The sequence below is a fragment of the Ictalurus punctatus genome, chromosome 12 (assembly GCF_001660625.3).
Source record: "Ictalurus punctatus breed USDA103 chromosome 12, Coco_2.0, whole genome shotgun sequence".
Lineage (NCBI taxonomy): Eukaryota > Metazoa > Chordata > Actinopteri > Siluriformes > Ictaluridae > Ictalurus > Ictalurus punctatus.
In genome coordinates, this window is record NC_030427.2 from 18,323,866 (window position 1) to 18,337,306 (window position 13,441).

Here is a 13,441-nt window from a genome sequence, read left to right on the forward strand (position 1 = left end):
TCCCACTAAACTTAAACAGTATTTGAACTTCCTACTGAATTCATACATATTTCTGAGATTCATTATTTTGGGGTATATAGAGTGCTGCAGGAATGAGTCCTAAAACTCGGAAATCAGTTAGCATTTTTGCACTTCTGGTTCCGTCGTGCTGACGTCAGTGGGTTTTTTAATGGGTTTTTGGTTAAATGCCTGAAATAAGGTCTGTGATTAACACCAGATCAAGATATTTTCACATTTTATTCTACGACAGAAAATACATACACTACAAAATATATTGTATACAAATACACTACAAAAAATACACTACACTACAAAATACTACACAAAATATGACCTAAAATCAGTAATACCCCACTCATGATTTTTTAAGCTTTATGTATCTTGTAAAAGGTACATTGCTAACAAGTAACTCCTGTCCATATGGAGCTCATATTAGTGCTTGAAAAACTATCACTGTTGGTTCTTCTTCCATTTTTAGCCTTCAGTCTGTAAATGGGAATTAACTTCAGGTAGAAGCTAAAGTTGTGAATGGGGAACCGAAGACACGTTGGACAGCACACGCCATAGGATTTGCCTATGTGAAATATCATTTGTATCACTCAAATCACCTCTTCCGATTCTGCTCTGGGGAAGTCCCTCCATTTCCTGTACAGCCTCCTGTGATCTAATACAAGGCTGCCTACAAAACACCAGGGTTGATCCTGAACAAAGTCTGCCACCTATTGGTAGTGCCATGGGTGGTCAGTCGACTACGGTGATGTCCCCCTCCAGGAGATCACTGCTTGCAAGGTAGCCCTCCGTGCCCCCAACCAACCTTGCCTGGAAAGCCACATACATCGCCATGGTCTTAAGAGGGGCACAAGCTCCTCCCCTTCCTCCTTTTTCCCATTCTGTGCACATTCTTACGTGGGCAACCTGCTCGCATGTCACAAACAAATCTTCCCATTACAAACAGGATGGGAAAGACGAAGGCCACATGGTTAAGGTCTGCCAGCAGGTTGGCATTCGCCGCACCTACCCTTCCAGAAAGGGAGAAGTCTCTTTTGCCCAGCTCTCGGGCCTGGCTTGCAGCTTCCTGAAGGCAATGTCCCAGTTCTTTTGGGTGCTGGATCCTCTCCAAAAGATAACCCCCAAAATGTTTAGACCATCCTGGCACAAAGCGAACCCTCTGGGACTTGCGGTTGACCCGTGCTCCAGTGGCATCTGAGAACACCTCCAAAACACATTCCACTGCGTAGATGTTCTCGTCCCAGCCAAGGAACAGCGTTGTGTCGTCAGCGTACACCGACACCTTGGCCCTTGTTTCTCCTGCACCAAATAAGCACCAGAGGCCTCGAAGTTCTCCACAAAGAGGCTTGTGTAGATACCCTTCCGTGAAGGACACTGGAAGCCCCTGCAGAGGCTATATGTCTTGGACGCCCTGCACTCTACTGCTGCGTGGTCCTCCTCTCTGCAGAGACGGCACCTCCATCCAGTTCAGGTCTACTTCATGTGGCCGAGTGCCCCACATCTCCGGCAGTACAGGGGCTGACCGGGGTAGTGGAGGAAGCCCCGGTGAGGACCAATGGCAAAACTTCCCAGGGGATGGTGAAACCCCCAGGTGCCGTCAGGTCCACCTTCAGCCTCACCAGGTACCTCTGCTTGCCATTCCAGATCCCGAAGCGGCCATGGATCTTCTCCCCTGCCGACATGGACGAGCAGTATTAGTCAAGGAAGACCTTGATATCTTCCTCAGACACAAAGGAGGTACACAGTCACTGGAACCTCATCCATCACAAATAAGGGCACGAAGCGGAGGCTGCAGAATGCTTCCTGCCCAGCATGCTGAGAGCACTGGTCAAAGAACGAAGAGCCATCCTTGAACAAGGCGAAGGTCAGGTTCAGAAATCGAGCTGATGAGAATCCTGAAGGCAGAGGATCTCCGCTGCTGCATCAGCCTGTAGCTCCACCTGCACAGTATGCCGAAGCTGCACCACTCGAGTCGGCTAATTGTCGTCTTCTGAGGACATGGCTAGAAGACCAAGAATTCTACTGTACTTGAACCTAGCCAAAACGCGGACAAGCAATTTCTCACTGATGTAAGCTCAGTTCCAAGACAGCTTAAATATTGAGTGAATGGGGGAAAATACTGATTTATTAAATATGTTGATTTATGAAATCTTTTTTTTCTTTTGGCTTTTATGAAAGTTGTGTTATGAATTAAGGGGACTTTGTTTAATTCGATAGGGGGGTTTTGATTTGTGGACGCATTTTGGTTAATAAGAAAAAAATATATATAAAATGATGTAACCCCAGCCTCACAGACGGGGGAGAGGGGGGTCCTGTCCTGGTTGGGCCAATTATGGCAGCAGACTACAACTACCATCAGCCACTGCACATCACATGATCACGGCACTCACATCACGTGACTGTGGGGGTGCCACAGGCAGTAATGCCATAGCAAGCCAACATCTACCAGTGCAATTAATATTAATAACTTGGTAGAAAATAAGAGTACTTTGAAGTTATTATATTTACTCCTTGTTTATTTAAATTTGGTGCAAGCCCCATGCCATTAATATTTGTGCTGTTGAACATGCAGTAGAGTGCATTCAGATATATTGTCTAAGCCTTCTTTAATGAAACAATCAACACATAACATATTTCTAAAATCCTTACAGTGTTGTCTATCTACATGTGAAGGAAAAGGTTTGTCATTTTCTAAAGAAGCATGGCTTACCAATTTTCTTTGGTAATTTGGGAAGTATGTTTTATTTCATCCTCAATGAAACTTTTAAAATTATTCATAACATCAAGAAATCATAATTCCAATGACATGAATCTCAAAATCTCAAATTTCAGCACCATATTGTAATACAGTATGAACACACTAAAATTGACTATATATTAAGATGTTGGACAGAGTTACATCCTATAAATGTTTACAGCAATAACAACAAACAACAGGGTTTGTTTTAATTCATAACCAAACTTTTCTAAAATTCAGTATGAACAGATTAAGTACAAACCACATTTTTGTTTTGCAGTATCAGCATAACACAGGATTTAACAAAAAAAAATTTAAAACATGGCTGAACACTCCTGGAGAGGGTAACGATGGTCTTGAATTTCCTCCATTTGCACACAAGCTGTCTGTCTGTCGGATTGGTGGAGTTAAAACTCTTTAGGAGATGGTTTTGTAACCTTTTCCAGCCTGAGCATCAACAATTCTTTTTCTGAGGTCCACAGAAATCTCCTTTGTTCATGCCAAGGTACACTTCCAAAGACATGCGTTGTGAAGATCAGACTTTGAGCGCTCTCTGTTCTTTAAATAAAACAGGATGCTCACTCACACCTGATTGTCATCTCACTGATTGAAAACACCTGACTCTAATTTCACAAATGAGACAAAACTATTATATTTGCTCATTTTCATCAATAAATAAATAAGCAAATATAATAGTTTTGTCTCATTTGTTTAACTGGGTTCTCATTGTCTATTATTAGGACTTGTGAAAATCTGATGATGTTTTAGGTCATGTTTATGCAGATATATAGAAAATTCTAAGCACGACTGTATATGAATCATAAATATGTGTAATATAGTAGTCTTGACAATTTTATGTGATTTTAAAAATCCTAGTCACAGGAGTTAATTCATGTTATTTCAATTGAGAAAAAGCTGAAAATAATCGGGGCGCACGGTGGCTTAGTGGTTAGTACGTTCGCCTCACAGGGTCGGGGGTTCGATTCCCACGGTGGCCCTGTTTGTGCGGAGTTTGCATGTTCTCCCTGTGCTGCGGGGGTTTCCTTTGGGTACTCCAGTTTCCTCCCCCAGTCCAAAGACATCCATGGTAGTCTGATTGGTATGTCCAAAGTGTGAATGTGTATTTGATTGTGCCCTGTCCAGGGTGTACCCCGCCTTGTGCACGATGCTCCCTGGGATAGACTCCAGGTTTCCCCGTGACCCTGAAGGAAGGATAAGCATTATAGAAGATGCATGGCTGGATGGATGAAAATAATTGCTAGTAATTGAAACTGTCAAAATTGATCTGACACCCTATTATATGTGAAATGTATATACAGTTGGAGCGTGGCATGTAGATGTGCATACTGCCCTCTACTGGGGAGCGATAGCAATAAACCATACCATTTAGTCAACAGTCCTACAGGCTTTAACCCAACATGTCCCTAAAGTAGGATTTAACTTCAAACCAGTCCCAATAAAGCTGATATTATCTCACATGACTGGGAGTTAGAACAGAACTTTTCTGGTGTCTAGCTATGTCCAAAGCCACTTACACATTACAATGTATCTTTTAAAAAATTCTTTTGTCTAAACAGTCATTAAATTCTTTGAAGGTGGCTCAGAGACTAGGGCTCTGAACTGTTAATGGGAAGGTTGTGAGTTTGAATCCCAGTACCACCAAGCTGCTATACCTCTATCAACTCATTTACTTACTTATTGAGTCACTTTACATAAAAAGTCTGTTGAATGAATAAATGTAAATATACTACATAAGTTACTTGTCCTAATTCTTTCATATTTTATTCTATGTAATAGTTTTGTCCATATACACACCAGCTTTAACATAATGTACTTTCATTAAGTTTTGGGATTTTGAGGAGGTGACATTTTTTTCTAGGGAGAACTTTGACTGTAGAGAGCAAGCAAGTCTTATAAACATTTTTGTCTTATTTATAACCTTTTATTGTGCTTAACCATTCATAATAATCATACATCAACTCTGTTACACATATTCAACAGAGTAGACAGTGTTATTAATTAGTTATTAGTTATCAGAGTTGATTTATAATAATAATAAGAAGATGAAGATGAAGAAGAAGAAGAAGAGAGGAAGAAGGTAGATCTAAAAAAGTAAAAGTAAATTAAATAAATTAAAATAAAATTTGCACATCCTTAATGATAAAGTGTCAATAAGTACACATCATCCACAACATAATGATTCGTGAATGTGGGCACTTATATAAAAATATTTTAAAATGTATATTTAAAAAAGATAAGATCATATCTTTAATTAATTAATAATAAATCAATCTTATGGTAATAACTGCCACTTAATTGTTACATTTTCAAATTAGACATTGGATTCAATACCAAATAATTGTGTGAATGGCTTACTTATCCAATTATTCATTCATCTAGAGTAACTGATTTATCGTGGTCAGTGTTGCAGTGGATACCGAGGAATCCCACACATACACACATGAACACACTCATTCACACCTACCAGCATAGTTTTAGGTCGACAGAGAAAACTGGAGAACCCAGAAGAAACCCAAGCAGACTCAGTGAGAACATGCAAACCTCCATACAGACAGTAACCCGACTTGAGGATGGACCCAGGGACCCTGGAGCTGTGAGGCGGCAACACTACCTGCTTTATCACTGTGTTCTTTGGCTTATGTGATGTTTAATTATAACCCACAGAATATATATGGAACAATATTTTTTTTGCCACAATTCAAATACATACTCTTTTTAATATTTAAGTTGAAAATTTTTAATTTAAGGAAATGCAGCTTGCTAAGTAAAGGGATCACCCCGTTAGGGATACCGATCTGACCGGTACTAAATGTAGTTGTAGTAGTTTGACCATGCTTAATGCGGTAAGATGTCAGTATTATAGACATCACCAAGTTAACCTTCTGTATAATGGCTTCCACCTCACTGCTGCTCCGTCACATTAGTTATGCCATGATTTAATGATTCATAACCTATCTTGGCTATCTATTTTATCACACAGTGTAGTACATTAGTGTCCTTATGGTAAAGCGCTATACTGTAAAACCATTTTCAAACTGGATATGAACTGATTTATGTGTAAATTGTTTGTACGAACATTTCCACAATAAATTTGATATTCATGAAAATCCTGTAAATTCGGAAAAAACTTTTTTTATCCTACTCGTGCTACTCGTATGGAAATTTACGTGTAAGAAGACTAACTTCAACTTCAACCTGATACACCAAAAGAAATGGTGGTGTATATGTGGAGGATGGGTGGGTCTGTCTGTCTGCACAGAGCTGTAGGCTGTAAACAAACACCTCACCTGGAGAACGATTTAGTGCTCACTTATTATTAATGTTATTAATATTAAAATATTTTTATGGGCATAGAAGTGAGTCAAAATTACTTCCACTTCTGTTTTTCAGGCTTTACCCTGATTGTTCATTTCGTGTTCCCAGCTGTCTGTGCACCTGACTTATTATGGAGTTTTGCCTTTTTGGACTTTACAGGGGATCAACATTTACACACGAGTACAGCGTTTATTAAACTTTTATAAATCCAGCACAAAATTTTAGCTCGGTTTGGCTCATGCAAACATTTACACACAACTTTACTACAAGACTGATAAATGAGCCCAATATTTTATTTCAATTTTTACTAAGCAGAACTCATGTGACTCATACTATCTAATATTACTTCGACCAAACATCTTTTATTATTATTATTATTATTTCTCAACATCTCATACAAAAAAAAATACTTGTTGGTGTGTTCTTTCACTTAAATTCATGTTAGTTACTTAACAAATAAGGCCAGGGGTATGTCATTACATTTTGAAAGGTCCACTTTTATAAAATCTTTCTTTATAAAATAAATCTCTTTCATGACTGAATGGTGATGACAGTTACCGGGTTCGATCCTGGCGTCAGGTAACTGTCTGTGTGAAGCTTTGCATGGTCTCCCTGTGTCTGTGTGGGTTTCATCTACGTTCTCGGGTTTCCTCCCACCTCACAAAAACATGCCAGTAGGCAGATTGGCGAAGATAAACTAGGTGTGTACAAGTGTGTGAATGTGTGTGCATGTACTGCTGTCCCACTCAGGGTGTATTCCCACCTCACATTCGATATTCCCGGGATAGACTCCGGATCCACTGTGACCCTGATAGATGATAAAGCGCTTACTGAGAGTGAGTCAGTCAGATGTTTTACTTTTTAACATAGAGTTATAAACAAAAACAAAAAAAGCATTTCAATATAGACTTAATTAATTCTTCAAACTTAACTTAGTTGATTTAACAAAGAACTAAGTGCAAAAAGGATAAGTTAAAGACACTCAAAATGTGTATAATTTAGCTGTACTCAAAGCAATCCGTTTTTAAACTTAAATGGTTCAAGGCAACCAGTTAACTGATTTGAGTAAATGTAACTCGTGTTGCTCAGCCGTTCATATGAACTGTAGAGATGGAGATGATGATGATGATGATGATGTCTCCAGCCTCTGGTGTGTTAGCATTGGCGCACCTCGCTAGTTCTGTACCGCTTTCCTGAATGTAACGGTGTATGATGTAGAGTTATTTATCCTTTAGAAAGGCACACGTTTCAGTCACGTGTTCGAGGGTCTCTTGTGTTGAAGACGCAGCGGCTGGGCCGAGTCACGTGACCACTGTGCGAACCGTGGCGCTGTGTCAGTGTGGGAACAGAAACAGGTAAAAAAAATCCGCTTCATTGTCTGCGCGAGTCGGCTCGGCTTCGTACCTGGTGTGATCAAAATTTTGGAGTTTATTTTTGGCTTGATTAGGAGGTCAGCGCAGGAGTGGCCTAATTCTTTGGTCAGCGTTTTAGTAAAAATCTTCCGAGCCATCCAGTCGGGTTTCTGGTCAGTACAGCGCTTGTTGTTTATTTTCGTGATTTGCGGCCTTCGGGCCTGAACTGAGCCTCGGCGTTGAGTTTGCAGGCGACGCGGAAAACGCGCTTCAGTCGCGGGGACGGCGCTGTGTCGGTTCCACTCAAGCAGTTCGAGGCTAACGCGAGTCCAGCAGATTTCGATCAAATACGCGTTTCGATAACATTGTCACCGTTTTGCTGGGAGAATTTAACCGAGATGAGGATTATTCACCTGGTAAAGGGGGTGCTTGTCTCTGATAGCTGTAGTTTTTCTAGCTGTGCCGGTCGGCCATGAGGTTGAAGCCCCCTGCTGCTTAAGGTAGCTTAGCTTAGCTTAGCTATCATACATGTTCGCTCTGGGAGGATTTAAATATTGCATAATACGTTGAAATCTCTTTAGACAAAGGAACGGATTTCTGTTAAGTGCAAAACAGGACTCTTGTGGTAATAATCATAATAATATGCCAATTGAGTTACCTTAACTTGGGTTAGCAACATAACTAGCCAACTTTATAGGAGTTAATGATACAGGAAGTTAAGTGAATATTAGTTGATTTAATAGTCCCGGTGTGTCGGAGTTTGTCCTGGAGAGCAGAAATCAAATATTGATGAATAATTGTGTGGCTTTGTAAATAATGTAAACGAGCGCGTTAGCTACTCCGGGCTTGTTTACCTGTTTATGGGCCTCAGTGTTTGCACTGAAATCGGGTTTAAACTCCCGGGGAAAGTGCAGCACAGGTGAGTGAGCTGAGCTGGTTAAGCTGCTTGGCTGTAGGTGTGTAATGGTTATAGGAAGGTTGACTAGCTGCTGAGGCAGGTTTGAGAAGTTCTAGGCAGTAGGCAGTCAGGTGTCTGTCTCCTGAAGAAGTGAAGGAAAGCTATTTTGTAAACTCGCCATATTATTTCCGTTATGTGTGTAATAATAATCTTATTTAATCATGAAGGATAGTTACCTCCGCTTCTGTATAAAACTACGGGCTGAAAAAGGTCGCGGCTTGTTTTCATTTCTGTTCAGCACTCTGTGTGTTTGTGTTTGGCAATTAAAGACTCGTTAATTAAATTAATCCCGGCGTCCATCTTCCGGCCTGTTCGCGCGGTTTAACCCGGGCACGACATGAGGGCTAAATCGGAGGTCGAGTCCAAAACGCCTCGCTTTATGGACATCTAGTGCACTACCTAGGGTGTAGAAGCCATTTAAACCGTACCCTATATAATAGGGAGCCTACACTGGGATTAGGTGGCCGGTTTGGTTGCAGCCGCCTGCTCAGAATGGAGTTAGAAGCAGTCCTGCATTTTGTTTGTGTTGTATGAAGCGGTTGTGGTACCCGGAAGTGCGTTTTGTTCAGATTTAATGCGTTCCTTTGCACATAATTCGTGGTTTAATTATCTTCTTTGTTCGGAAAGATAATCTTTGTGGTTCTTGATTGATTTACACCATTTACGAGGTAGTGAAAGTGATCTAGTCTGCATGAAATGTCATTTAGAGTGTTTTGTCCAACACTAATTGAAAGCCTCTTCCTGTTTCTTTCCTTTCCATAGGTGTTTATTTCTTTGTAAATACTCTTATTTGTATATACTGTAAATGATGACATCGGTAGGAGGAAACCGGAACCGGGCTAACTGGGAGCAGACACAGACACAGAGCCAGTCACAGCACAAGCAGAGGCCTCAGGTGAGTGTGTGTGTATATAACTTTCTCACTCACACACACACACACACACACACACACACACAGGTTTGTTGCTGTCCCTCATCTCATTGCCAAAACCTCATGGCTTTTTTCCCTGTTTAGTGCAATATTTCGAGTGTTGCATTCTTGAAATCCTAAAAGGCAACCAAATGGTGTTCTGAGTAAGTACAGAATACCCATAATGCACTTGCAACATCTGGAGAAAACTTAGGCTTTTTATACTGAAGGTGGACCTTGTTGCACCTCCTCTCGAGGCTAATGCCTAATCGTTTCAAAAAGAAATGGCATCATATCATTGCAGGATGATTGTCTGCTGTTGCGTAAATCCCTAATTCTGTTCCCTGTGAGGGTTTATATAGACCAGTCCACTAATATGTTCACTAGTCCTGCTGTCAGTTAAAATGGAGGTTCCTAAGTCAGTGGTCAAACAAGTCTTTTTAAATGACAGTGTTACTACTACAGTGTTAGTACAGTGTTGGTGTACTACTACAGTGGGCTTCTGAAACAACTTATGATGTGTAAGTGGCTAAAAACCAAAGCACTGGCTTACCAGTCTAGTGGGAAGCGTTGTCGTTATAGGGAAACAATTCACGTCACGGCCTGATGTGAAGCAAAGGATTCATGTAAATGTTTAAATGTTGATTTCAGGTCGAACTGTAAAATGTTTAACGATTTCATGCACAACAACATTAAACGCACAGTTTCTCTTTAAAACTCTCTGACATCATCGCGATTGTTGTCATGAGCTGCGTCTTAAATCCAAAACTCTGACCGTACACTCAAGAATTTACTAATCTAGAAAATCCAGAAGGCTGGTACGCAAAACAGGGCTTTCAGACGATTTTGAAGGCAACATAAGAAACTCAAACACTAACTGTAATAGGATTTTCAGCATGCAAAATCTGCCTTCATGGTTGGAGCGATATTTGTGATATTCATTTGTGAACTACATGCCGGAAACAAGAGTAGATGAGGTGAGGTACAGGGCGTGCTCTGTTGTCAGACATGAGCTCCTGTGCTGCGCACTCTCAGTTTAGGAATCGGTTTCCAAGGATTTCAGCTCCTCCTGGATGTCCCCACGAATGCATTTTTAAGAATTGATATTTCCCTAAATAGGGTAATATACTACCAAGATTTGTTGCATGTATTTATTTCTGTTAATCACTGATGCCTCCTTTGCTGTTGTTTTATCTGCGTTTAACTTTTGCTAATTACACAGCCTAAACCTGGTGAGGTCCCACTGACTATGGCAAAGATTATTTATTTATTTATTGGTCAGCTAGTAAAAACGAATTGTCCTATACCATGTTATCTGCTATGTTTTGATCCTCAGTCCCTTAATTCCTGTATTCCTCTGGTAACTGAATTGCTCAACCCTGCTGCTGATTATGTAGTCTCTTTTAAAGGATTAGTTCCAATCCTGACAGGTAATCTGTAATAAAATATAATACGATAACCATACTATATTCCCATGGCTAACATTCACACTTTAAAAAGGAAAAAAAAAAGGTTCAGAGAAGGCAGCAGCATTTTAGATCAGAGCAGCATCATGTTCAAGCCACTCCCATGATTCTGTCCACTGTATATGACCTCCCTGATGGTGCGTTTTCCTCCTCGGTGCCCTCTTCCTCCTGAACTCTGCTGTGGTTTGATTGCACTGAGAAAATGTTTCAATCCTGACCCGATTCAAACATGCTGTTCCCCCCCCCAGCTCTACACACCCCTCAAGTGATGCATTTTTTTTTTTTTTTTAAATTTTTTTTTTGTTCAGTTACATGCAGTGAGAAAATAAACCAAACAGCAAACGAATCAAGTTTGTCTCTTATTCAGACTAAAGTGAGTGATGGAGCCCTGAGACACTGCACACTGCTCTGTACTGCACTGAAGTAATAAAGATTAGTTGAAGTTGGAGGTGTACTGTGAACAACCAGACGAAAGGCAGGTTGCTGTGATGTCAGAAAGAGAGTTGGAGCCTCATTTGCCGGAATTTGTTTTGTAAAATGCCGTGTTGCTGAATTGGAAAAGTGTTCATGAACAAGTCGGGTTTTTACCCCATGCTATCGAATCGGATTCTTTTCCAAGCCGATGGGAGACAGTTGTGGTTACAGGCAGTTAGGAGGAATAACTGGTCTGATTAACTCTGCCTTTGCAGTTTTGTAGTGCTAACTAAGAATTTAACATGTTTAGCTTGCTAGTTAGCCAAATTGCATAACTTATGCTGCTTTAACAAACCTACGTAGTTTGCCTGAAATCTACTGCAGGAAACTAGGTGTATATGCCCTAACAACTATAAGCTCGGTCACTCCGGAGTTGCCTATAAAGGATGGGAAGCACGGATCAAACCGAGTACAGCTTAAAGCCATTGTCTACCTGCAGTGTGTCCCTGTGCAATTAAACATATCCAGAGACATCCGACTCAAATAATATTTATACTCGCGATGAAGGAAAAACACCACATCTCAAAGCCTGGTGACTTTGTCTCAGTCGCACACGTATTACGTATTACATGTTATTACGAGTTCACTGATAATTTCAAAATAGAATGAACAAATAAATATCGATAAGCCTAGTTGTTCACAGGGTTTTTATTTATTCTTTATTACTGCAGAAAATACAACAACCAAATATGACCGTTTTACCCCCTCGGGTGTGCATTATTTTTCTAATAATTCAACGGCCCGTCAATTATTTCTTAATTATTTCTGGAAGATTGAAATGTTTTGTCGTTTTGTTAAATGTGTGTGCTGTGGTGAACAGTAAGCTTAATGTTTCCGTTATTTCAGTTCACTTGAAGTGATCTGGAACTGTAAGGTGGTCAAGACCTGACTGGAACTACTTTAGGTGTACATTTACTGAAAAATAATTGCACACCTCGGAACCTCTGTCGGCCAATCTGAATCGACAATTCAACAGAGCTGTGGTATAATCTGTAGTAATTTACATCTAGTTCAGTAGTTACTACATTATTAGCAGCCACTTTTGTTTATTAAATTGTTCCATTCAAAACTTGTAGTGTCAGAGATCAATACGGTTGGTGTGTGTATGTAAAAGTTTTAAAAAGTTTTACATGTCTGAGGAAGAATGGACCCTCAAGGTTCAAAATGTGTCTTCGGAGATGTTTTTCTGCTCACCATGGTTGTAAAGTGTGGTTATTTGAGTTACTATAGACTTTTTGTCAGCTCAGACCAGTCTGGTCATTCTTCCCTGATCTTGCTCATCAGCATGGTGTTTCAGCCCAGATGTGATTGGCTGATTAGGTTATTGCATGAATCAAGTGGTGTACAGGTGTTCCTGATAAACCGTAGTAATCAACGTAGGCACCGGTCACTACGTTTACATGGACAGCAGTAATCTAATTATTGAGCTTATTCTGAATAACACAATATTGTGATTAAGGTGTTTACAGGAGTTGCTTTTAGAATATTCCTTTCATGTTCCTATTTTACATGTTATAGAACAATTAATTGCACACGTCATTACGTCACCACACCGTCTCACGTCCCTCCAGAATTTCACGTATCAACATACAGTTGGTCTTCGTTATGGTACCGTATACAGTTTTGGGTGTTTTCGTTTTTTATTTTATGAAAGCTTCAAGTGTGGTTAATTATTTGTCATGCAAATAGACGACTGATTGAAACCGTGGGCTGCGTCCCAAACTGCGTACTTGCCTACTACATAGTAGCCGAGATGCATGTATTTCACCTACTATATAACGGGTAAGTACGCGGTTTTGGACGCAGCCGTGCTCTCTTATTTGCCGTAAAATGGTTGAGCACTGCCGTGTGTGTACGTGTCCTGGCGCAAAACTCCCACACGACGTTAATAGTGTGATTAAAGTTGTGTACATGTCTATAATGCACTTCCATAATGTGACTAAAATAGGAATACTCCACGTCTTAATTCGATTTGTGTTTACTTCGAGTATGACTTTAGTCGGATTAAGGTCATCAATAATCGCTGTTTACATGGTAGTTTCTTAATCAGAGTATTGTCTTAATTGGGTTAATATCGCAATGTTGTTGTCCATGTAAACCTACTGTCTGACTAGTCAGTAGGTTACCTGCTTATCTTTGGTCAGTGAATGTTCAATATAAGGTTGTGGATAGGTTTATGTAGAAAAGACAATCCATAGA

General features: G+C 40.2%; 1 protein-coding gene and 1 long non-coding RNA gene across 6 annotated transcripts in view; one reads left to right on the forward strand and one right to left on the reverse strand.

Moving 5' to 3' along the window:
- The first annotated feature begins 7,282 nt into the window (after positions 1 to 7,282).
- ubap2l (ubiquitin associated protein 2-like) overlaps positions 7,283 to 13,441 on the forward strand; it is a 34,783-nt gene continuing 28,624 nt past the window's right edge. For 2 of the 5 annotated variants that reach the window (XM_017481192.3, XM_017481193.3), the window contains exons 1-2: positions 7,451 to 7,607; positions 9,155 to 9,287. In XM_017481192.3, coding sequence (XP_017336681.1) covers positions 9,198 to 9,287 — 90 coding nt within the window. In that variant the 5' untranslated portion in view covers positions 7,451 to 7,607; positions 9,155 to 9,197. The other 3 variants (XM_017481194.3, XM_017481195.3, XM_047159123.2) reach the window with 2 other exon arrangements.
- On the reverse strand, positions 7,603 to 8,706 carry LOC128634095 (uncharacterized). The gene is made up of 3 exons (XR_008397286.1): positions 8,569 to 8,706; positions 8,289 to 8,474; positions 7,603 to 8,199 (listed from the first exon to the last, which is right to left on the reverse strand). It is a non-coding gene; the product is annotated as an uncharacterized LOC128634095 (long non-coding RNA).